Source organism: Hippocampus bargibanti, linkage group LG07 (genome assembly GCF_051943395.1).
Source record: "Hippocampus bargibanti isolate YZ-2025 linkage group LG07, ASM5194339v1, whole genome shotgun sequence".
NCBI lineage: Eukaryota > Metazoa > Chordata > Actinopteri > Syngnathiformes > Syngnathidae > Hippocampus > Hippocampus bargibanti.
The window spans coordinates 12,337,465-12,364,870 of record NC_142740.1 but is presented as its reverse complement, the minus strand read 5'-3'; the positions used below and the strand labels follow the sequence as shown (position 1 = coordinate 12,364,870).

Sequence of the window (27,406 nt, the reverse complement as noted above, 5' to 3'; positions counted from 1 at the left end):
ATTCAGGTGCACCTTATATGTGAAGTAATATTGAGCCACAACAGGTCTTGTAACTACTGTCAGCAGCCACGACTCCATTTTCCCCTGGAGAAGGAGTAGTGCGTAACCCCAGCCTCTACTGAAGCACCTTATAATGGGTTGTGCCTTATATTTAGAAAACTTTTATCTATGTATATATTGTATTTGGAAAACTTTTTTTCATTCATTGAAAGTGTGCCGTATACTCTGGTGCGCTTTACACTATATATGGAAAAAGTTTGAAAATACACCCTTCATTGGGGGTGCGCCTTGTACTCCAGTGTGCCTTATAGACCGGAAAATACGGTATTTGGAATGTTGCAGATATGACCAGCTGAAGAAGTTGGCCCAAAGATGCCAGTAAAAAGGCCATATTGTTATTGAGCTTCCTGACAATCACCGAGTGGATGTGCAAGTTGTGACTTCGCTCGCCCCATTGTGTGTATCGCTACCGTCCGAGGATTGTACTTCAATGTGTTGAATGGATGTTGAAATGTAGCAGTTATTTATCCATGTAGATGATGCTGCATGCGTCGGCAATCTGTTTGTTGTATCTTAAAATGCAAGGTACAGCTGTCCCTGATCAACTGCCGTCGCCCAAGATGGTATGTGTGAATGTGAGAATTGGTTGTCTTGTCTGACTCAAAGCTGAGTCAAATAGGGCTTTCAAACTTGGGCTCCGGGGCTCAGGTCTGGGCCGCCATATTTTTATGGTTATATGGTTTATCATTGGAAATGTTGATCATAATCAGAATCGATGAGAAGGTTTCTTCAGCCGTCATCTGTACAAAAGACGGATACATGCTGTACAGATGACGGCTGAAGAAACCTTCTCATCGATGGACCACTCCTGTACGACTGAGAGCTTACACAGACATAATCAGAATCAGAATCAGAATCATTAGAATCAGAATCATCTTTATTGCCAAGTATGTAGAACACACAAGGAATTTGTTTCCGGTAGAACACGCTGCACTAGTATCGTCGTAAAAAAAAAACTGCTAAGTGGCACTATACAGTTCCATTTTGGCTACTGTTGATCCTCAATTTCCTTAATTTATGATGAAATCTAGCGTGGTGTCCTAATTGTCGTATCTGATGCATGCCAACATTCACATACTTTACAATATAATAAGATAGGCGCGTCAGCGCAGAGCGCCGATGTGTATGTGGAAGTGTCGCGGGTTGGAATTGAAGCGGATTTATGTGAGACAGGAGATGGGAGACAATCTCTTTTGGCCAATGGATGCTAATAGAGCTTGGTGTTTGCTTTCAACATTTAGCTAGGAGTAGACGTGCACATTCCACCATGACGTCCCTGATGCTGAAAAGGATGCTTTGATCCTCTCCTCTTTCATCTAGAACAGATTCATGTCACAAAGAGGGTACAGCAAGTGCTGAAGAATGAATGACTGTGTGTCTTTGTGTTGTCATATTACTTATTATTTAGATTTCATTTCATTTTTTTTACTTCAAGATGGCGCCGCGAGAGTGGCTGCCTTTCCAGCAGCACCTGTATTTAGTTTTTCTACTTCCTCCTTTCTTTTCCTCTTCCTTTCATCACTTTGCTGCCGTGTTACTTCCGGGTAGAGTGAACGCTGGCGCGAATGGCTGCCGCTGCTCACCCACACACAGAAAAAAGTTCTCATCCTGTGACTGTAAAGTGTCCTTGAGAGTTTTGAAAGGCACTTAGAAATGTATTATTTTTATTATTACTTATTATCAATTGGTAATGGAAGCTAAGTGGGGCAGAATGAATGATTAACATTTCTTAGAAAGCCTCTTTATTTCATGTAACACAGAAACTTTTTCACTGAAGAGTAGAGTTCTTCCTTGTAATCCATTGGGTGTGGCCACGCCATGGTCGTCCATGCCCGGATGGATAGATGGTGGCGTTTCATTAAACAAAAACACCTAACACCACCGATTAGATGATCTTGAATTCTCTTGTGGTTACTGGATTCACATGGCCCTTGATGAAAATGATAGCTTCTTGGAGTTTAAACTGTGCTTCGTGAACACGTCTCTTTGAAGGTGCCATTTTCGGGGCTCCTTTACCAAACTGATGCTGTTCAGCAAAATGCACATCTGTGCACCTTTTACACATACCTTTTTGAGGCTGCACTTGCAGCTTCGGTCCAAAACAAACAGTAAAGTTGGTCATTGGAAATTAGGGATGCAGGTTAGTATGTAATTTGTTCCATCAGTTATCAGTCCTGGATTGGAACAGTGCCTTTTGTTTGACCTGCTTTGGTTGACATTCATTTGTCAACACCTCATTGACTGCAATTTCAAAAAAACACACATGCCGTGTGTTAAGTGATTCCAGTGTCGGTAAACAGCCAATCGATTTGAATTTACAGCTTGACTGGAGATGCATAGATAAAGACTGGATGCTTGAATGTAAAGAGTGTCTTTGTTTACCATCAGTAGAAGTGTTCCATGAAGGGGCTGCTACAACACTGGGGTCTTGGGCGAAGTCAGATCCTGCAAGCACAGTTAGAGGTTTCTATTACCATTTTGTTGCTTATATTTGAAAAGGTGATATTTATATTTCTTTAAAAAAAATAGGTTTTAATACAGTATACACTGATGATGATCCCTGAATAGAAATTACATTTTTGTTGTTGCATGCAATGCCCTCAACACAAACAACCAATTCACACACTGAGTTTTATCGACCAGGTTCGGTATTCTGAACTCGATAGTAACATGGATTTTTTTTTAATTCCATGCCAGAAGAAAATCGTGGTCGTTCGACTTGTACTAAGTTATACTTTATTCACTCATTCACTGCTAGGCAATACGGCGTTAGAATCAGACTATTTTCTTTCATTAGAAAAAAAGAGTTAATTCCTAAGTTACATGCGCCTGAAGATATTTGAGCTTGAAATGAGGATAGCTGCACAAAATACAACGCAATACATACATATTGATTTATATAGTGCTTTAACAACAGCTGAAGCTGTAACAAAGCGCAAACATGGATAAAAGAAAAATGCTGTCCCCTTATGGAAGGGAACAAAAAACATTGTCTGAGGTCTGGCCAGCGATTTAGCGGTACCCTAACAACAAAAACAAAAACAAAATCGGAACAAATTTGGAAATGGTGCTAAACGTCAAGCTTTCCAATTCCCAAAGTAATTCGGGAACGGCAGCGAATGAGTAAAAGTCTTACAACAAATCCAATTTTTCTTCCAGTTTTGATTGTTTTTTTCTTGATGAATTAAAATAATATTTTCTGTCACAGCCCAATGTGACTGTCATGATGCCAAAAGAAATGTTAAATAATGTTGTGTTTTCTGGATTTTGGATGGGAGAAAGATGCACATTTCTGCCCATCCAAAACAGTAGAGTCGGGTGACCACTAATTGTCTCTGAGAAGGTGATTGCAACCACCTGGGAATGGCCATTGGCCGCTGGGACCTGATTGGCCAGAAGCTAAGGTGAACCACCTTTAAAACCAGACTGCGGAAGTCACTTCGAGGAGGAAGAAGAGGGAGAAAGGACAGCCTGGAGAGGAGTGTTACCTGTGGTCAGCCGAAAACTGATATCCACCGTGACTTCAAATAAAGAAAACTCACAATACCCTCCCTGAATTTGGCTGAGTGAACTTTTATCATCTTTCCACCTGCTTGCTGTGACGCCGCATAACAGTAACACTATCCTCAAACCAACAAAAATCTGATACTGTGTATCATGGGTTGTGAGCTTTTTAGAAGCATTTGAATATAAAGAAACGACTGAAAATGAAAATTTGACTTGGCGCCTGGCTGTCCTCTGATGATACTTTGAGCAAAAGTTTCAATATGTGAGATGCCATCACTGAACCATCTGGCCTTAATGCCGCGTTATTACCATCCGACGACAGAGCGGCCGTCTCTGCCTTTCATTAAAGATGAGGGACACAGAAAATGAGCCACATAAGGACCTTTAAAGAGGGCACATGAAAAAAAAGCATAATAAAAACAGTTTTTTTGGGTTAAACTAGTAAATATGATGGATAAATACAATCGTGTGCCCTGAAGAAAAAGATAAATGCCTTTCTCCATACTGTAAATGATTCACTAAATCAAAAGTTACAGACACAAATTTAGTAATTTTGACTTCCTCCGACTGGTAATTCTTCTCTGTTCACAGAGGCTGTTACAAGAGAGTCAAACTGCTGCAAATCAGACAAGACATGCTAATGGAGTGATAAAAGTGTTGTATCACAAGTGTTGCCTCAGGATGCTAAGGGGGGTGGGGAGATTCTTGTGAAATGAGCTGCGTTCATGAAGGCCATCACAATAGTTTGCAAATATCGGCAGCAAGTTCTTGACACACAACAATTACACTGGCAACGTTACTAATTTCCAGTGAGTGTGCAGTCAGGGGAGGCAGGTGAGGCTCAGCCTCACCTGTCATCATGGAAATATCAAATGACAAAATAAATTAAACAGTTATATTTATTTCGTGATTTGTACTTGAACGTTCTTTTCCATTTAACTTCATCATTTTTGGATTTTTATTCAAAATCGCAGAATTTTCACATTTACCGTTCAAATACTAAGTAGAGACGAGCGGTGAGGCACCAGCTGAGCCTCACCATGGATTGCGCAATCACTATGCTAACTGTGCTAGCTTGCTCTGCAGTGAGACCGCATTGCTGTCCCTTTGCATATCGTTATTAAAGTGTTCAAAAGCTTTTAGTATATGAACTAAATTTCTACACTTTAGCTGGTGTATATAATGTACAGTCACTGTACATTATAAACACTGTACAACAGTGTTTATTTTATTTTATTTTGATCAAAACTATGTGCATAGGTGAGGCACACAGTTCTCCTGCCTCATGACAGGGGGCACTGGTGATTAGAGATTCTTCTTGCGACTCCTCGGCTGCAGAATAATAGAATTACAGTTAGGAAGTTAAGTGCAACCATCCAGTCATTTTTCCGTTTTGTTGTCGTGAACGGTGGATTACATATCTAAATTGAAAGAATTTTCTAAACTGGACCTTCAATCGAAGCAGGAGATAATAAAGGAAGACCAACACCGGACTGTATAGCTCACACACGGTGAGGGATGAATGTAAATCTCCTGGACAGCTTCTCAGCGTTTTGGCCAAGGATCTCATTGAAACTATTCCTGAAGCGACAAAGTTGCTCCAGCTCGTGCTTACTGTTCCAGCTACTACAGCATCAGTGGAGCGGTCATTCTCAGCACAAAAGACTGAAAACATACAGTCGGAACAGGACTGATCAAGGACGACTTTCTTCACTGGCAGTGATCTCCATAAACACAGAGAGACATTCATAAGTAAAGGTAACACGATAATAACGTTGTTTTAATTCTTTTTTTCTATGCTACAGTTTGTGTACAGTATATAAAGAATGCAGACATGACATTTTAAACAAAACATGTTAACTGTTGCCAATCAAATGGTGAATAAGCTACTCTGTGGAGTTCATATGGTTGTAAATCTGACTGTTATGACGTCAGTGCCTCACCATCCATGAACCTCACCGCACGTCACTGCTAATTTCTAGACGATAAAGTGTGAGGGACCTTGATTATTAACATACATGTTTTATAAGCAAAAAAATCTAAAGGTACACCACTGAACAAAAATGTCTCAAAGGCGGATACATTGGTAAATTATCGTACTTTCCGCCCAAAGGGCTTGCTTGCCCAGTAGGCAAAATAGGGAGATACAAAGGTGTTGTCAACTCTAGAGTGCAGAAATAATCTGCTGAAAATTCATCTTCAAGGTAAATACACAAACAAATAATTAGTTATTCTCAATTGCAAGTTGAAAGGAAACAGTATATTGAAATTGATATAAAAATAAACAAGTGAGTGAGGTGAATTCATTTGAAATCAGAGAAATAACTGTGTGAGTTAGCAATCAGGTCTGATTTGCGGGGTTGATTGTTGCTCTTACAATAGACATCCTTTTCCAGTAACGGAATGACACCCCATAGTTAATAACGTAAAAGTTTTTGGTTCTTGTCGTGGTGCTATAAGAATTTAAAGTGTCCATACTGGCTCCGCCCACAGAGAACAGTATGTTACTTTAACTCTGTAGCCCCAAGGTGGGTCTAACTTTCCTTTTGTATTCATGTTGGATAGGATTAAGGAACCTGAGGGTTGGATGGTAGACAAAGGACAGAGGAGAGGTGACGTTGCAGTTGACTAACTCCACTCACACAACTGGCTGAGCCTGCAAAAAGGTCACTGAGAGAATGGATGAGCAGATGGGAAAGGGGGAGTTGAAAATGGTACACGGTGGTGTTTCCTCCCCAATTGAAAGCAATGTATTAATTACAAGGCCATCCAATAATGTCAGCCTATGCATCCTGTGGCAATATTGACAATGTTCACTCCTGGACTTTTGTTGATGAAATGATGTGTCTGCTTTTCTCCCCCCCCCCACCCCCTTAAACTTCCCTTAATTTGGGTCACATCTGCTACTTCTTTTTCAGAATATCTGGGATGAATTGCAGCAATTTTGAGATTAGCTTTCTGACGTTACGCAGTAATGGAGGGAAGCAATTGCAGACAGACTATTTCTTAATGAAGGTCTTACAAACAGAAGCCTTCAGTGGGCACGTGTCACTTTGGATCAGGTCAATCTCGTATGGTTCGGTTACAAAATTGAATTGTGCACCTAGCATAAGTTATGTTCAAACCAGAGAGACAGGATGAAGTTTGCGCTCATTTTGGCTGTGCAAATGTGAAACAGTTAACTAGCTTTCACATGGTGTCACGGGGAAAGCCAGATGGCATATTTGAGGGAAAAGGACAGGAGGAAGTGCTGATCGTGGTTCAAAGGCTACTTTTGCTTCATCACAGTGACACCAAAATCTTACAGCTGAAGTCTAATCACATTATTTAGTCAATTCTAAGGAGGTAATTGCCTTATTTATTGATTATCTAGATGGGGGTCGGCAACCTGCGACTCATTAGCGCTGCCGGAGTTGTTCCTTTGAGCTTTTTCAAAAGTGTTTGAAAATGGAAAAAGATGGGGGAGGGAAATATACTGTATGTTCTGGTTAACATGGTTTCTGTTGGAGGACAAACATGACATAAACATAGTTAACGGTTTCCAATGTTGTAAAAATGTGTAGAATAACTGTTAACTAATTCACTACCAGAAATGTGCATACATGTGTCCACTCCAGTGCCAGGGTTTTTGTCATTGTCACTTGAATTCCAGGACCCGCAGAATATTGAGTTTTACAGTGTCAACTTAGACTCTCTTCTTTCATCAGGAAAAGAAAAAAAGGTAATTCCTAAATTATATAGGTCTAGAGTTATATGAGCTTGAAATGAAGGCGGCTGTCCAGAATACAATGCAATACATAAATATTGGTTTTTATAGCGCTTTAACAACAGCTGAAGCTGGAACGAAGCGCTAACATGGAAAAAAGGGAAATGCTGTTCCCTTGTGGAAAAGAAAAATCATTGCCAAATCCCACGGCCAGCGCTTTATCGCCACACAAGCATGAAAAAGAAAAAACTCGAACACATTCGGGAATGGCGCTCTACATCATATTTTAAATTCCCGAGTAAATTTGTGAATGGCAGTAAATGAGTTAAACGTCAACATTTCTGTCAACGATTTGCGCCATCGCCTGCGACACATTTCTATTAGCAGGGCGGGATGCTAGGGAAGTGGCTGTTGTAAAAAAAAAAAAATCAAAACAACAAGACAAAAAAATGACGGTTAATGTACAATTATCCGTCGGTTGAGGCAAAGAAGAGGAATCTGTAAAGTCAACAGGAGCATTTTAAACGGGATACGTGAGCTATGATCGTTAACAAGCTGCAAAGGTGCTTCTCATGCCTCATTGACTTTAAGGGCCCTTAAGGCTGTTGCTCATTATGGCATGCATGTTTAAGTGTGTGCGCATGCACATGTGTGTGGTTACATGTCGATCGCAGAAGGTTGATTGGTTGAAAAGTAGATGTTTGGTCCAAAAAAGGTTGGACATCACTGCTCTCCAAGATGCACTGCAGGAGAAGAAAAATAGTTCATCGTGAAGGCCCATTGCGTATTCGTAGCCAACTGTTTCATTTTGATAGTAGGATAATATTGATACAGCAGGTGATGATGATTATGAGGCTTTTAATTTTTTGCATTTCCAGATCAACACAAAGTTTAATTGAGGCTAAAGCTCACAGAAGCTAAATTGCATTTGTTAATTTTTTTTTTCCCTGAAACTGATTGTCATTTTCTATCCACTTTCCTTCATACATTTGACAGTGCTTCAAACATGTGGATGCTAAAGGAAATAAGACATGATAGAGTGAACCCCGGGCTATCGTAAAACAACTAAAGGATTAACAGCTCATTGCAAAAATCCAAACAAGGGTGCGGAAAATCCTACTGGACCCCTGCACCACTTGGCAATAAAGAAGATTCTGATAAAATTGAAGCCCCCCAAAAAAGCGCATGTGTGTGTTGTGTGTCGATATTTGCTTCCAGCCTCAAGTGGAGTGCAGAGAGGCATGAAAACAGGCAGGGTAAGCGACTGGCTGTCCACCTGTGGTCATGACAGACCAAAGAAAATGCTGCCTCGCCAACAGAGTGTTTGGCACGTAACCTTATAAGTGAAAAGACATGAATGAGAGAAAGAAGTAGGTTTCATAGCGGAGGAAAATGTAACTGGGGTGCATGACAAAGCCCCTTCAAAACCAGAAGAAATGCTTCTTTTTGGACTGCGGACATTTGAATTTGCAAACATCAATACAACTCATTAATTTAACTTTAACATGATGCCGTGACAAGAATACATTGTTTGGATAGCTTTCTAAGCACAACTTACCACAAATGTTTTTATTTATTTATTTTTTGTTCTCCTTTGTGGATTTTACATTTAGATGTGATATAGATGTTACAATTGATTTAGGGCCTTTCCCAGAATTGTCTGTCTTCAGGCTTGTGACTAGTTAAAATGGCCTTGTGATGAGAGATTTGCTGTTGCTTTGGACAGTTCATGGTGACCTACCACAACGAAAAAACACCATCCATCCATTTTCCAGGTCGCTTAATCCTCATTAAGGTCGTGGGGGGTGCATGAGCCTATCCCAGCGATCTTCGGGCACTAGGCGGGGGACAACCTGAATTGGTTTCTATCCAATCGCAGGGCACACAAAGACAAACAACCATCCGCGCTCACACTCACAACTTGGGACAATTTGGAGTGTTCAATCAGCCTGCCATGCATGTTTTTGGAATGTGGGAAGAAACCAGAGGACCCGAAGAAAACCCACGCGGGCACGGGGAGAAGATGCAGACTTCACACAGGGAGGCCGGAACGTTTCTTAAACTGACGACCTCTGCATTGTGAAGTCTACGTGCTAACCACTAGACTACCGGGCCGAAAAAACACCATTGGTGGAAACAGAAAATGTGTTCAAAAACACAGTTAGAGGGTTTGCTAAAGGCTTCAAATCACATCATATGAGTTGATAGAGAAACTTAGATGATAACTCAATGAGTAATGTAAAAGCCCTGCTGGGGCGAGGCAACAATTGGCCCCAGCAACCAAGCTTGAATTGTGAGGAATTTTATTAAAGCAGATTAATAATCGTACAGGTACAAAGACACATTTGGAACAAATCTCTGCACAAACACAGACAATTCTAGAATGGTATCAATCCATGACTTCCTCTGAGCGACATGTGAGGATTGTGAACACATAACAGTGTTTGGTTGCCACACTGCCACATGCAACCCGAGGATCCCGTTTGAAACAGACAACTGTCTGAGTATGCATTTTTGGAAAAGGTCGTATAAAGTACATGTCCGAAAGCTCAGGTGCAGCCTGAGACACCTTTTTGCCCTATGATCTCATGAAGCAAGCGTCCCAGATTCCCTGAGGATGACACACTAATAGAAGGAGGGGCCCTGAAACAGATGGAAGAAGAGACCACCGGGATAATGCTCCTAGCTGCCAAAAAACGATGAGGATTTTGACATTATGTGACTTACAGACGAGAAGGGCACCATTCCATGGCTATTCTTCAAGATGGTCGGTTCTTTATCACTCGCTAAACTTAATCTCTCCTTACTTGGAAGACAGATAATGACTGGAAATTGCTCAAAAACCGCCCTAAATCACTGGTTATTTTAAGGTTAGGCGCTATTGATGAAATGAGGCGTGACCAGCTAAGGATGCTTGATTTAAGTAACAGAAGTGGCTTAAATTTGGAAAACATGAGCAATATAATCCTTGATGGGCCTGCTCTTTCTTCCATCAGTGCAATGGCTAGGGTTGTGTTTGCTCAAAAGCATGAACAAATCCTATCTACACGAAAATGCATAGACAGGGTTACAAAATATTCTCTCCAGTGCTGATGGTTACGATTGCATCCGTCCATTCATTTTCTAATCTGCTCATTCTCACAAGGGTCGACGGAGCGCTTTAGCAATAAGCGGCATGCACCCTGAACTGGTTGCCAGCCTATGTTATGATTACAATGAATGTGAATATGTTATTTTTTTCCTTGATCACTCAATTGAACCAAGTGAATGCTGCCTTGAAACACAAAACCATGCTCTGCTGCTTTTGGGAAACAACGCTGACATATCCTTAGTTCATTCAGGAATCCTCATCAGTTCTGAGTCAAAAATCAAGACTAATCCAGAAAACATCTGACTTGACGACAAAGAGAAAATTAGAAAAGAAAAATCAAGACAAGAGGGAGATAGAGGCCCTCCAGAAATAGCGTGGAAAGCAATAGTGTTGGAAAAAAATTGTGTGATTAATCAAGACTGAATTGTTGCACTAACAAGTCCAATGCATTCCAGTAAAAACATCTCATTTTATTCAGTTTTTTTTCTTCTTCACCGTGTCTGTATGAAAGACTTAACTTGGGTTGCCAACAGCCACTTTGAGGTAAACTCTGATCCTTTCCAGCATGCTTCCCTGTCAATCACAGCAATGCTCCATGGGGAAACCTCTCCTCATTCCAGGTTTAGAAAATAAGCATCAGCATTCCTCCACTTCTCAAGGCGACTGGGTATGTGACTGGCCAAAGTGAACTGTAAATTGATGAGAGAGATGAGTTGCTGAAAGGAAAAGAACTGCACTTCTGACACCTGAGAACTGATAAACCATAGCAGCATGAACAGCGTAAAGGTTCAAATTACAGAATGGTGCAGATACAAAAGAGTATTTATTCATAAGTTTCAGATTCTATGCCATCGACAGTCCACCACCTCCAATTATGATTCAGCACATCCACCCAGTGACAACCATAATAAAGGTATTCTGATTCTGATTCTGATAAAGTGATACATGCAACTGTGGTGGAAACGTACAACAACTGAAAACGACAATAACTGGAGGACTTCCAAACAGTTTGTGTGCAGGTAGACTGTGATGAAAGGCAGAGAAAAACGTTCCCTCTTAGTATCGAAGCAAGGGAAAGGGACAGGCATGATTCATAAGGATGCACTGACATGACATGAAGAAACAATGGAAAACCTACAGTATGGAGAGAGTTTCCAGGTAAGGTGAGATAATTATTATGGTAAAAGGCACAGACACACAGACGTATGGTAAAATGTGTTTTTTTTCTTCTTTTTTTTCGAAAAGGTCATCAATTGAGGAGAATGGCGAAATAGTAGCATTGTGTTATTGAAAGTTTGCCGTTTATAACACACACATACTCTTTTGGACATACACTATTGACTTTTCTGACTACCTAAGATGAATGATATAAGATGTGATAACGACTGAAAGATAGATAGATAGATAGAGAGAGAGAGAGAGAGAGATAAAGTGAAAGAAAAAGTGAGAGAAAGAGAGAGAAATAGATAGAAATAGAGTGAAATAGAGAGAGAAAAAGAGAGAAAAAGAGAGAGAGATAGAGAGAGAGGGGAGGGAGAGAGAGAGAGAGAGAGAGAGAGAGAGAGAGAGAGAGAGAGAGAGAGAGAGAGAGAGAGAGAGAGAGAGAGAGAGAGAGAGAGAGAGATAGCAAGATGGAGCCCGATCTTGTTTCGCTTGGGATGATCCTTGGCTGCGATTAGATGCCGACGCTTGCGTGCTCAGATATCTTTGTGGCTCCAATATTATGTCTTTTCAGATGGGAGTAGAGGGAACAAGGCTGACCGGTGGAATTGAACAAAACCTAGATGGAAATTCCTATTCACAATGTTTGTCAACAAGAAAAATTGACAAACAATGATTTGAAATAAATGACAGCAAATCTTGTTTTTACACCATGTGCAGCTTAGAAGTGTTATTATGAACAATTATCACTCATATTTTGTAGATTGAACGTAAATGCTTCAATTCAATCTTTTCAAATATCACGGCTGACGACTCGCGGAAAACTTTGAAACAATGATAAAATAAGCGCAGACAAAAGCCAATTTTGTCCATAACCCGAACAGCTGATAAGCAAAGATGACCTTGAGCAAATGTTTTGCGGCAAACGTTGGCGCGTTAAGGCTTGTTCCACATGACAAAAATTCCTGCATGACTGATAAGTTGTCTGATAGCTTGTCTGCCACAAGCTCTTGACTTCTGCAATGCTGAAGGCCAGTATCCAGGATTGCAAGCACATACGTGCACAAACACACATGCACACACGAAGCACAGATAAAACAAATGCAAACATCAACGACAAACAACAGCCTCCATCTTCCATCCATCGGCCACGAAGGGGGCGAACATTTACGAGTGTTTACAAAGGTTGCGAATGTTGTGTTCTCGTCAGGGTTAACCAGAGTTTAAGGACGTTTATTTAAGGTCACAAACGTTCGCCAAACACGTGCCTGTAATTTTTTTGCTTCTTGTCAACAAGAGAAGACAGTCAAACTGACAAGAAAAAAAAAGTTGCAAACTATTGGCAAATTTCTAGCGACTTGATGTGAACGGAAATCCTACTTTCACCAACCAACACGAGTCACAGTGAGATATGAATTCATGCTGCTTATTGGGTCCTTGCAAAACACTTCTATGTTGTGATGATTCCTGTGCAACACCAAAGAGAAGCTCCTGTCAGCTGAAATTTAAGGACACTCGTTCAGGTATGTTCCTTACTTAAAACAACAATCGGCAGCTAAGTTTCACATCACTACTCAGTCAGCACTCAGCAAACATGAACAGCCATGTTTGCAATAGCTTCCAGCAATCGAATGAAACGTTCAGTTTGCACTTCAAACGTTTGGTTTGAGTAGACTTCAGAAACCCATTTTATTTCTTTATTCCTTCGATATCTTATTTAAATCTGTACAATGTTGTTTAAACTTGACAAAAAAAAAAACATTTTTACTTTATTAAAAATATAATTGGTGGTCTTTTGGAGGGGCTGGAACAGATGATGGTAAACCCATCACTGGTTAATGATTCTGCTATTTCAAAATATTTTAGTTCAGTTATAACAGGGGTCGGGAACCTATGGCTCGCGAGCCATATATGGCTCTTTTGATGATTGCATATGGCTCGCCGATAAAACTAAATACATATTCTCGATTTTTTGCCGTTCATTTCCTGTTGGGGCTGCAGTTGGCGGAAAGCACAATTTTGATTGGATGACACTGACCTAGGTTGGCGGAAAGCGCAAGTTTGATTGGATGATACTGGCTGTCAGTTGAAACAGGTAAACGGCCCTTTAAATCAGCCCGACAGTTAAAAAAAAAAAAAAAAAAAAGACGAGTACGCTCCAGGTTGAATACATCGGCGGATTTGCGATTCTAATTTGCAATGAAACAATACCATCGATGAAACAGTCGAATGTCAGTGATATTTTAAGAAGCCCCATGTTAACGTTTAGCATCAATATTGTAGCATATGTCACACTGCTACAGAATGTTGCGACAGGTCGTAAAGCAGCGGTGACGTCACGACCGCAGGTAGACTAAGATGGTGGCACAATAAACACGTTGACAAAGCAACTCTCCTCTCTCATTCCTCCGGACACAACATTGGCGAAGAAGATGGACTTCTACACAGCTCCCCTCCCCTCGTTTCTCGCGCTCCCCGGTGAGCCACCAGTCCCGTGGTCCCGCTGGTATGACTCGTTTACGACGTATCTGACGGCGACCGGACTAAACGAGGCAAGCGAAGCATGCCGAACGGCTATGCTAATACACAGTTTAGGTAGTGAGGGGCAGCGCATTTTTCGCTCTCGTGGACCCGCGAAGACATACGGGGATTGTGTCACTTTATTGGCCCGACATTTCGCCCCACCTCAGGGCGTGATTGTCCGGCGGATTGCCTTCCGTCAACGACGGCAACGAACAGGCAAGTCGGTACACCACTACGTTGCCGACTTGCGGTGTTTAGCGGGCCTCTGTAAATTCGGCCGCTTGGAGGAGGAAATGATTAAGGATCAACTCGCCGAGCACACGATTGATCCCAAACTACGGGAGAAACTTATTGTCCCCTGACGACCTCCCACTACCGAAGGCTGTGGAAATGGCGTTTCAATTGGAGAACGCAGCACAATTAACGGCTCGGTTCGTGAACCCACCCACACCTTCACACTCTCCCGCGTTGGCACAGATTGTTGCTCCAACCCCTCCACTCCCAGACGCCACCTTCACCTACGACTCCACCGCTACATACGACGGTGCCGAGATAAATGTGGCCAGACGTCAACGGGCCAACACACGCAGACCTTGTGCCAACTGTGGGTCTGCCTGGCACCCCACACACGCGCCAACTTGCAAAGCCATTGGACAGAGATGCCAGCACTGCGGAAGGAGGAACCACTTCGCCAGGATGTGCAGCTCTGCTCCCACGTCAACATACCCGCCACGCCGCTCACCAGACCAGCCGAGGCGAACCACCATCCACTGCGTGGGCTCGCGCGCCAAGCCATTCAAGTGGTGCACAGTGGAACTGGATGGAGTGAGCTTACCACTCCTGCTCGACACTGCAGCCTCCAGGTCACTGTTGAACGTGTCCACAGTTCGACGGCTATTTCCTCATCTCCAGATCGAGGCCAACGCTGAGGACTTGTTTGGCTATGGCCAAACTAAGATTGGTATGGTGGGCACTGCCACCTTCACAGTGCGCTATGGCTCGAGGACTCTCCCCCCCTTCACCTTCCAAATATCCCGTCATGGCGCCAACCTCTTGGGCTTGGACTTGTTTTGTGCACTCGGCTTTTCTATCTCTGACAATGCGGGTGCCACAATTCACCCCCAGGCCAACGGGGGTGGAGAAAGCTCCAACCAAGCAGACGTCCTGCCCTACTCTTACTCAGCCAGCAGAGGGCCCAACGAGAAGCGCCGGACGAAGCAACGCACACTTACTGTGTTGGACTGGGTCCGCATTCGCCGGCCGTGCTGCTCTCACAAATTGGACTCATTCTGGACAGCACCAGTCCAGATTACCGCCCAACTCGGACCGACCACCTTCTGTCTGGCTGACGGGTCCCGTTGGCATGCCAGCCGCCTAAGGAGAGTGGCGGCACCGACCCCCTCGAACGACTTCTCAGGCAAAGACTACTAACGTCCTGTCACACATCAGAGAACACAGATGGGACGCCTCGAAGAGCGTGGTGAACCAGCCGTGCCTGTGGGGCCAGAGCCTCGGCCAGCTCGCGTTCGCCTTTGCCCTTTGGTAATTTGGACAATTATCACCGATTTTGAATGTTCAGACCCTAGCCAGTGCTTAGGAAAAACATTGCCAGAGGTCTGACCAGCCCTTTATCGGCACCCCCGCAAGAAAAAACAAAACCGAATAGATTTGGGAATGGCAGAGAATGAGTTAAACATGATTGTTTTATTTTAATAATAATAATCATCATCATCATCATCATCATAAAACTAATTTCCAAGCGCCTTTCAAAACACTCAAGGACACTTTACAATCCAAAAAAAATACACAAAACAATAGACCCATAAATGAAATGATAAATAATGAAATAACGGATTGACCGACCATGAATGCAATTTAAAACAGATGGGTGTTGAGGTGGGATTTGAAAGTAGGAAGGGAGTCAATATTACGGATGTTGGGTGGAAGTGAATTCCAGAGTTTGATAGCAAAGCGGCTGAAAGCTCTACACCCCATCGTGGTGAAAGGGGCCGAAGGCACATAGAGGTGAAGGGAGGATGAGGATCTGAGGGACCGAGAGGGAACTGAGATTTGAAGCAGGTCAGACAGATAGGGGGGGCAAGGTGATGGATGGCTTTGAATGTAAACAGAAGTATTTTATATATTTTAGTTAATGGGGGGTCTGTAATGTAACCGTCATGTTGTATCAGGGTTTATTGTTTGCATTTACTGTACTTTGAATTCTTTGTAGAACTTGAGATGCAAGTTTGGTCATAAATTAAACTCGGAAGTGAAGGAAACACGGTGCCATTTGGTTCTTGACGATGACCTCACTGCATCAAAAGCCTTCAAGGGCTTCAAAGTCTTTGGCCCCAAGTCGCCTTCTGCTCTCATCCCCCCCTTCCCTCCCCCCTTTTCTTTTTTGTCTCTGCTGTTCCAACTTTTGTTGTTCCTTCCTTCATGTGCAAGTGATTAAAAAGAACGCCTCATGGAAAACATACTCTTTGTTTTCAAGTACGGATTCCATCGAAGGATCCTTCAAGATCCTCACTCCTCAAAAAAAAAGCCTATGGGGAACTCTCTTCTCCACACCGAAATTGCTTATTTTTTTAATCATAACTGAGTTGTACTCTCATCAAAAATAGAATGACATAAATGGCTTGTGAAGACCTGATACAAAAGACTATTCATGATCTTTATGGGGGCTCATTTTCCTCCTCTGGCCAGCTGTCTTCCCTCACTGTCACTCTGCTCCTAATGAAAGGTCAAAAAATCACGGATGGTACAGTTGCTGCTTTTGTGTTCTTATAGGCAGCAGTTATTTCATTTTTGTTGTCATCTGGCCTGACAGCAAAACCAGAGAACCAGCCGGCTTGATTGGTTTGTCCGTGCAATGACCTTGACCAAAAAAAAAAACAGAATTCTCCATCCAGCCGGATTGCTTGAAAGTTATTGCAAGGTTCCCATGGGGCCCGAGAAAGAAATGAAGAAGAGCTGAATGCTTTTAATAGATGGTCACCAGATTACTTCAGCTCCGCAAGTATGCGGCCAATGTCCTGTCAAACTGGCAAATGAATAAGAAGACCCCTATCCCACCACCTCTGCCAAAATAAAAAACAAGCTTTGGAGCAGAAGGCAAGCAATTTATTCCATTCTCATCGGGGATACAGATTTCTCATCAAGATACAGTTATTGTTCTTGGGTGCAACCTTGTTCCAGCCCTGGCTGTGAGTCTGCTTATATTTGCATTTCCAGGCAACCCAGTCAAAACAAATCATGTGAGGAAAAACTACAGACAATCTGAGTCACCGAGGGTTGTTAATGCTGCTGTCTGGGTTATTAGTGCTGTAAACTCATTAATTATAGCATGTGCTTCTCTTGTGGTTGGTCCATACCCATCCTTTTCACATTTTCTTCATCACTATCTTGGGAGTTTTTGACACAATAGGTGTCAAACAAGGAGGTGTAGGTGGGGAGTTGAATACTTTCTAGCTTGTGAATTTCTGTGGAGACCCTTGATTGCATTCCCTGCCATTCCAGTCACATCCTTCAAACAGAAATGTGCAACAAAGTCCTTTAACTACCACTTGTGGTCGCTGTTACTTACAAGCTATACAGCCTAAAATTAAACTATGAAAAATTGTGAAAATATTCTCAAAAATAAGTTCCATCCATCACAGCTCTGACCTCGAGGTTTTCATCAGGCGACTGTGATTTGCCTCGGTTGTGACCATCCCACTTAGCAGACTTCAATCATGCTACAGGAATAGCTCTGGTCGTGGCCAGGAAAGCATTTTGTCCTCAAACAATCAAAGCAAGTGAACTGTGGATCTCAGAGGCTGTCTGGCATATGTTGTATTGGCCGCAAAAGAAGAAGAAATAGAAGGAAAAAAAGTCAAATCACATTCCGGTCAAACAAAGCCGCAACTTTTTTATATGGAATTCTGAGCAAGGAATTATGCATTGTAAACATTTTGTGGAAAATATTGCTGGGCATCAAAGATTCAAAATTCGGTCTATCGTTAGCCTGATAAATTGAGCAATCATGCAGACTTAAATTGTAGCAAAAACAAAGAGTCAGCCTGTTGTTTCTGATCATTCTTGGCAGTAACTGCTGTGTTCAAAATCCCCAAAAACAGACAGCACTAACAAGCGGCCATCTATTAGCTGTGAAGGCTGAGAAACAGTCGTACACTCGACACGCACTGATAAGCAAACAACATAAACACTGTACAGTATTTTACTCAGACATGGAGGAAAAGGTTTCTTCAGCCGTCATCTGTACTTCTTTGAAGGTGTAGGACGTTTCGCTCCTCATCCGAAGAGCTTCGTCAGCGAACTAAAATTGTGCTGGTAATCCTGGCCCTATATCCCTAATGGGCAGAGGTGGCAGTACCAGTCCTCTACTCTGATAGATCCCAGTGCCGGACCTCTGCATTGATAGATTCTTGCGGGAGCAATGGACCACTCCCTGAATCCAAACTGTTTACCTCTATAGTTCTATCCCTGGCTCTGGTTTCACCTCATTAGCATGACTAAGCCTATGTGTTATCAGCCTAAAAAGTCTGTTGTAAGCACAGACTAAATTAAACCTTAACCTATACTCCGGCATGTACTAAGTTCTATTGGCTCTATGGTTCAGGTGTTTGATGAACCAAAACCAACCAATGACATGTCGTGCCTTTATGGATATTGAGTCGTGCTGTAATGGAAAAGGGCTTTCCACGAACTGTGGCAGCATTTATAAAATCCTCCGAAATGACTGGTGAAGAGTTGAATTGATAAAAAGATATATCTCGTAAGGTTATCAAAAGAATAATCTATCCTTACCATGTTACAAAGTTTGAGGCCTGTTGGAAATTTGTGACATAATTTCACCATTTAGACCAGGGGTGGGCAAACTTTTTGACTCGCGGGCCGCATTGGGTTCTAAAATTTGACAGAGGGGCCGGGCCAGGAGCATTTGGAGGGAGTGTTTGGGCCGGAAATACTCCGAACAAGTTATGTCCATAATTTATAAAATCACTTCAAATGACTTCGACTGAGCGTATTTTACAAAGATTCCACAGCATATAGCTATAGTTTACGTTTTAAGACTTGCGCTGAATATATGAAGTCTTGTTTTCGAGTTGATGACGATCCCCATGTGACGACACGTTTGGACCGCCCCTGACCGAGAAAGCGACATACAATGCATTTTGGGTACTTTGTTTGGTCTGAAAACTTCGTGTTGATCTGTGTTGATGGCGAAATTAGAAGGAAAACACATAAATAAAGCGATGGTGAATCGTTGTGTGTTGCACCAAGACTACTATTTGATATTCGCTGACACAAATTCCCAGCTGACAAATCAGCCCATTTCCAACGGAGCTTGGGCTCAATCTTCTGCTTTTTCTGGGTGCTACATTGCTGTCATTGACGGCTCGAATTGATATGGGAGGACTCCTAGAATCAATTGCAAACATTTATGCTTTCCTCTTCAGAAGAACAAGAACAAGAAAACATCTCCGAATCTGAAGCCATTGTTTTGTTTCTCGAGCAAGGCAAGACGTCTTGGCGTGACGTCACGAACAGAGGGGTGGGACCTTCTGAAACTGACCATTTCCGGATTCATTTTAAAGTCATTTTTATTGGTGTTTTTAATTTAACTAAAAATATCAGCCTGCCTGATTTGGGTTTTTAGATGCTATAAAACGTTTTTCTGATGTCAGTGGGAAACAAAAACAAAAAATGGTGCCGGTTGTCCTTTAAATGTAGTATGTACAAACCTCATAGCACAGTAAAAACACTACAACCCAATTTATTAACTGTCTTTCAAATGTGAAAAATATCCCTGATCAGTTAATAAATTTGTCTCAAGGAATATGCAAGATATGGCATTTACAGACTATTTCGCAGATACTTGGAGGAGGAAATGGAAATAGATTAAAATAACATATGCACTGTGATTTATCAAGATTGCGTCTGTTTTTAAGTTTCCATCGAAGGGGCAAAGAAATCAACATTTATTGAAAAATGGAATCACTTTCAACATTCAAAACATATGATTACACAACGAAATATTCAAGCTCAATAATACCTACTTGTGTTAAATTCCGCCAAATCATAGATGGTTTGTCCTGACCGCGCGCTCAACAAACTCCTCACAGACGCTCTCGCCGTCACGCGCTAACAATACACGTGTACCGTCGCCGAGCACACAAACATAGACTACCTGCAGTTGAAATTTGCATACTCGGCTCGGCAGCCAATCAGAAGCCTGCTTCTTTCTTCCGGACTTTCGCAAGCGTTACAAAGTCGTGCAATTGCATGTCATTTTCCAAAATAGATGCACAGAACCTCAAACTAGAAGAAAGATTCAAAAGAAGCTAACAACATATGTGACGCTACAAAACGTAAATTTACATTAAACCGTGACTGTAAAGTGTACGTGAGACTTATGAAAGGGGCTTAGAGGCTCGTAGGAATCAATGCAAACGTTGCATTGTGCACCACAATGACAATCAACTACTGTGGCGAAATTTACAGCCATGCGCATTTGACGTAAATTAAGCAAGCTAGCATTTGTAGTTGGTGCATTCTTGATTTAAAAATAAACTTTATACTTTGTGACAATGTTTCTAATTGGGATTGGTCTCATTTTGCTTCAAGTTGGGAAAATGGGGCAGGCAACTTTTCAGTTATCTGCCCTGTTGTTCGCTAGCTTTTTGTCATGAGTTTTAGACACTGTTTGTACTATAATTTGGGCAAGTTCGGCGGGCCGGATTGAAAAGCCTAACGGGCCGTATGTGGCCCGCGGGCCGTAGTTTGCCCATGCCTGATTTAGACTGAAATAAGACTGGCACGCTGACAAATGAGGCAGAACTAGGCCACGGATTTGATGTAAGACTTTAACACGTTCAACAAGCACACAATCATTTATTATTTATTAAACATGACACAAGACACATGATTATTTTAGTGGGCCACAAGTGGGATTTGGCCACGTGCCTTGAATTTGACACCTGTGCTCTCAGAAGCATAATTGTTTACGTTCGTATGATACAGTCCTAATTCCATTTTGGCGTCAGTGCACTCCTCTCATGTCTATAAAAGGGAGACACAGTACACACTTGGCTGGTAGGCGAGCTAAATGGAAAGAATCATGTTTTTTTTGGTAAAGGCAACAAAGGAGAGAGAATGCCTGAAACGGATGAGGATTGCCATAGTAACATCAAGATCCCGCAATATTACGTTATACATATTCCATATGCTTTGGCTAGCTGGCTCGTTCCATTTCTGATTTAGATTTACTTTTTCTTTTCTGGCCTTTTCCACATTGATGAATGCTCTCCTTGTGAGGGTATCTGACTTTTCTTTGACTTAAAGATGGACAGCGGGAGTTCTAATAATGTATGTCCATGGCGGTGTGACTCACTGTTGCACTCGGTGGTGAAGCGATGGAGGCCAGCGGCCAGGGATGTCCAACCTGCTGCCAAGTCTATCACATATGCTTAGACTGCGCACCCGCACGTACATAGAGCAGTATTCATGTGTTGGTATTTGCCTTGAAAGTGTGTGGCCTCTGGAGTGGTGTCAAGAGAATGAGAGAAACCAGCTCGGCTTTGTTATTTACCACGTGCTAAATTCAGTGTTAGTGTCGGGTTCTCGCAAGTGTTTTCATTTTCATGCGTGTGTTTGACGGTTTGTCCCATTCGTTGAACGTCTGCAAGTGGTTTGCTGGAGTGGAGGCGTCTCTGAGCCTCACTTGAAATTCACACTTTGGCTTGCAACAAAAAGCAAAAATATACAGTATGCACCAAACAAAACAGCTGAAAATGCAAAAAACTAATCATTCAATATGTACTCAATGTTGAATATGGCTTCTGACCAAATGAAATATGGTTGGTTTGGAGACATCATTCAGATTACTGAATACCATGTAGGTGCCCTTGAGCAAGGCAATGCTGCCCTTACACTCATGGACACACAGCCCCATCATCCCTATTCGTGAAACATTTAAAATTTGTTTTTATCACTGTGGAGCCAACTTCCCATATAGTAATTCAGGGGTGTCAGTCATTTTTTTGCCACGGGCCACATTGTAGTTAGTATCCTCTCGAGGGCCATTATGAATTTGGGAAAGCCATGAGAATGTTTCATCCTCTCCACATATTACATACAGAGTGCACAACAAATTAATGAATAACTAGTTTTCAAATCTAAAGTCAAGAATAATGACTGTTATCGTTGTTTATATGGGACAATTTGAAATTTAACATGCTTGATTTGCTTTCACGGGCCGAATAAAATGATGTGGCGGTCCAGATCTGGCCCCCGGGCCTTGACTTTGACACCGGTGTAGTAATCCATCCATTCATCCACCCACTTTCGAACCCACTTCATACGCACAGGGAGCTGGGATCAGTTGTTTTGGGGAGTAGGTGGGGGAAACCCTGAACCGGTTGCCAGCCAATTGCAGGGTGCATGTTTTTGCGACGTGGAAGGAGTACCCGGAGAAATCCACACAGGCCCGGAGAGAACATGCAAAATACACACGGAAGCTGGACCCACAAACTACACTGTGAGGTCGACGCTGTAAATATTGATTTACCCATGTAGTAATCCTGCTCCAAGAGCATTTGTAATCATGTGTCATGTCAGATTTTGTGATAAACAGAACAGATCGTTTTTATTTAGTATTTTTACATGCATCATGCCTCGTGAAAGTCTCTCTACCGCCTCAGACAAGACACTTCACAATTCCAACAAACATAACTTAGAGTTGACGCCAAACTGAACAGACTGTCCATTATAATGTAGAAATATTTATAAAAGTCCGGAGAGAGTTTAGTTTGAATTGCATCCAACAAATATTTTGATGTCTGCTATGGGCTAATATTTATTTATCAATGTTGATTCATTGGATATCATTGTGGCGGTAAATTCAATGGTACAACGTGTATTGCATTCAATAATTTGTATTTACAGTAGCTTGGGTTTCATGGAGCCTGTTTTATGGCTGGTAGTCCCTGTAACTGTTCATTTCTGTGTGTTTTACCATAAAACATTCAAGAAACCGGAACTCCATCTTCACATTGTTCCTGCACCAGAAACCATTGCGAACATGTGGTGCTGTTGATTCATTTGCATGTCTTCCTGGAGACCAGAAATGTCAAGTTGTCAAGTAAAAAGTGCTGATGTTAACGTAGTCGAATTTTGGGGTAGTTACTTGTTATTATTATTATTATTATTATTATTATTATTATTATTATTATTATTATTATTATTATTATTATTATTATTATTATTATTTTATACTTGAGTCTAATTCTTATTTTTCACTTTTTTGTACGTTTTACATTATTTAGAGTCTTAATAATGTAAAAATTAAATTTTAGACCAATATTTGTCCTTTTAACTTCTTACTCGGTAAAAGGAAAACAAATCATTCCAGTCTATTTTGAATTGTGTTTATTCGAATTAATGATTGCTCAAAACACACCAATTCGGAAATCATATCAGAATAGTTTGGTGATTTGCCTTGTGGTTGGATGAGAAAAAAAACACCATTCAGTTCGTAATATGCAAAATAATTATTGATATTGAATATAACATAAGGTTTCATTATCATTTTTGTTCCTTCAGCTGTGTTTTCTTTTTTTTCTTTGCCTGTCCTCTCAAAGCTTGGGGGTCGACTGCATTTCCAATAAATATCCATCTCAATACGACTGGAGCGAGTATATCGAATTCTCTTGTTGAACAGCAACTCCAATGAGGCATGAACAAGCATATGGATCCAACATATGCATGACTAAGCACCTGAACAGGACAAGTCAGAAAACAAATCTGATAACTTTGCTACGCAACTACAGCTTGCAATGCAAGAGTACAAGGTCTGACCATTATAGACAATGTTTTTATCAAGTTTAGTTTCCAACATTTTTTTACATTTACATTTTTTACATTTTACATTTGAACAAAGACAACGACAGACCTTACTCCAATCACAACACTTGAGTGTGGCTCATCACCAAAAAGTGAAAATGACGCAATTAGCAATGGTTTACTTTGTTGGTCCATCCTTATATATTAGTGAGCATCATACTATCTGGTTCAAGCACAACTACCAAAGACCACAAAGTCTGAGTTTTAGGACTTGATTGACGTATTTTTTTTCTGAATTCTTCACATATAGTAAACACCGAAACAGTCAATAAATGGGGTGAAAAGTCTACACAAACCACAGAGGAAGAGATAAAAAGGAAAGTCTACACGAATCATAGAATATGATGCCTCAACACAGAATAAAAAACAAAAACACACCCGGTATGTATGTCATAGAGCTTCCGTGTTATGAAAGAAAGCAGCCCTGATTATTTTTTTCAACGTCAGAAAAAAAGGATTAAATAACATTGTCAGAAGAAAAATGAAGCCAAAAAGGGGACAATAGGACACATTTTTTGACTCTAGAAAAATGACATGCCAAGTTAGTTGGAAAATACATCGGTTATCTTATTGATTTTAACTCAATTTGGTTGGATCTCGAACGAAAATGAAGTTTGCTAAGTGCTGTTTACAGTTTCAAAAGAAAATAAATTACATGGGGTGGCTAATTTTGTACTTTTTGCATTAACAAATAAACATTTCTTATGCCGTCACTTATGATGTTGGTGTTCCCAATCAATTACTGCATGCTGTGGATATGAATGGTTGTTTGTCTCTATGTGTGTCCTACGACTGATTAGCGACCAGTTCAGGGTGTAGTCTGCCTCATGCCCAGTCAGCTGGGATAGGCAACATAAACCTCCACGACCCTGTTCAGGAGAAAAATGCACCAACATGATTAATAATTACTGTTGAGACAAAATTGTAAAAATATTTTCCCACATATCATTCTTATTTTTCACTGACACGGTGGTTCATTTATGCATGGAGCACCATTACATGGAGAACCTTTGATACTTAACGATTAACTCACTCAAAACGTTTCTCTTTTTCTTTGGCAATTATGGTATCTTACAAATTATAGTACTGAAAAAAACACACACACACAAACGCACGCGCACACACACACACACACACACACACACACACACACACACACACACACACACACACACACACACAAACACACACGCCGATACTATTTTTCCCCATTGTTTATGGCAATCTATTCATTCAGCCAAATTCATTTTCATGTTGTTTTGTGGACTGTGTGGTTATTCCAGAGCCTTGACAAGTCATATTTGCTTTCATTTCATTGTAAAGTAAATGTTGATGTTCAGCAACACAAGCCAAAATGTTAAAGTGGCTTAGATGTTTTTCCCCCCATTTTTTTCAAACCTTTAATTTGTAAATGTTACCACATCGCCTCCTCTCCAGCGGAGAGATGCAAACTTCATATCATGTCACAGTTGATACAGTTTTTTTCTCCTCGGAATGAGTGAAATTATTTTCAAGGGTGATCTCATAGGCAGTATGACTCCTTGCCAGAAACTGTAGCCAAACCTAAATTCTGACCTCAATAGGAAAAGCTGACATGCAGATTTCAGGCGATAAGGCATTTTTATGAGGTCTCGTGAATGGACACTGCATTCTTGCTGCCTGCCTTATGTTACTTTTTATTTGAATCTATAAGCTTTAATCTGCCTGAAAACCTCACTAGACAAAGGTCATTGTGTTGTGGCAAAGTGAGCCAAGCCCAGTCTAGATCAACAAAAGATCATTTTTCTTTTTCATGTGATGATCGCGTTATGATAATTGATTTCACAGTAACGATAAGTAAGTAAAGATCGATAATATGAAATATAAAATGATTAAAATGACACTAAAAGTTATAAGATTTATAAATGCACTGTCAACATTTTGGTTTATAATAGTATTCAATAGAAAACGTTGCTTAAAAACAACAGATTGACATTGTATACTATCCTGTCGTATAGGAGACGTCATTTACGACCGTTTTATTTACAACGGTTTTGTCGGAACGGAACCCGGTCGTAACTCGGATGTTACCTGTACTAGAATGGGTAAGATAATGATGACTTCAAGTGAAAATAAGCAAAAGAGCCAGATAATACGAAAGCGATACAAAACAGACTCCAGAAACTATAAATTACAGATATTAAGGGTGCAGCTGCAGCTCTTTGTTTATTTGGCCACAAGGCTTAATCCATACAGGTAGGAAAATCACGAACCATTAAAAATCTCACTATCTATGGAATTTTGCACGAGATGTTATAGAGTGCGAAAACATGGCTTTGGTCCACTGTACACAATAATGTTGGATAACACTGGGTACTTGTAGCAGGCAACCACAGGTAGTAGAACAATAAAAAAAGTCCAAACACTTCTACAGCCTGGGTCGGTAGAGTGCACTTGAGCCATTAATGTTGCTCCAAGGGATATCACCCCTCAAGTGTGGCTATTAACTGGTATTTCTGGCGGTCTTTTACAATACAAATCTCTGTAATTGTACAAGCAGGCAGTACTGGTACTGCCTACTGTACTGGTGTTACTGCAGGCAGTCACACTAGGTGTTGCCAGTTATGTAATATAACATCTTATTATTGACCAAGTTGACATCGACAGCAGCAAGCTGTGAGTGACGACAGTCCCCCAACATCCGAGTGGAGGTTCAGACCCATAAAGAAACATCCCCTAAATTTTAACTGCCTGACAACAGCCTGATTTCCACACTAACTACTTCAAGCCCTTATCAGTTTTAGAGTTCTTGTGGCAACCTCAGCAGTAAGCCATGACACCATCAAGTGTGAATAAACTGTTGAGCAGACACCCTTATTTACATCAACGCCACAGGAGTGCTTTGAACGTAATCAACGTCCTAGAAACTATTTTACAAATCTTTATTCGGGATCTCCTGACATGCCACAACAGCATCAATTATTATTATTAAGCCAGTTCAAGTACTTTCTATTAAAAGCAGATGAGCCAAGTAACAGGAATTGACTCAATTCATTTTTATTTGTCTACTTTTTTTATTAATTAAAATATTTTGCATTTCTGCCATGGTTTTGTTATACTTATATTCCAACCATCTATTTTTTTTATCTTATTTGTCCTCAACCCTCAAGGCTTGCTTTTGTAATCAATCCCATCTGACTTTTGGAAAAAGCTGTGTTCAGTCTAGTCAGCAGTCAGTGACAAGACATGGTTAAATTAAATATTTTATTGCTTACGTCACCACTGTGTGTTCATAGCGGAAGAGAATTAGTATTTAATTTAGATGAAATTTGCAGGAACATACATGTCATGGGACCAGACAGCAATGAATATTATGGCAAATGTTTAGGCAAAAGTTATGGGCCAATCAGTCTCAAATGTTGACATTTTCAGAACCACCTTAAAATTCCATAAAGAAAAGTGCTGCTTTAGTT

The 27,406-nt window shown here is 41.1% G+C and overlaps 1 protein-coding gene across 1 annotated transcript in view; it reads right to left on the bottom strand.

The window, feature by feature from the left end:
* ror1 (receptor tyrosine kinase-like orphan receptor 1) overlaps nucleotides 1-27,406 on the bottom strand; it is a 171,338-nt gene that overhangs the window by 63,916 nt on the left and 80,016 nt on the right. Inside the window, exon 2 of the mRNA XM_089000497.1 lies at nucleotides 2,443-2,505. Within this exon, the coding sequence (XP_088856623.1) occupies nucleotides 2,443-2,505 (63 nt within the window). The remainder of the gene's footprint in view (nucleotides 1-2,442; nucleotides 2,506-27,406) is intronic.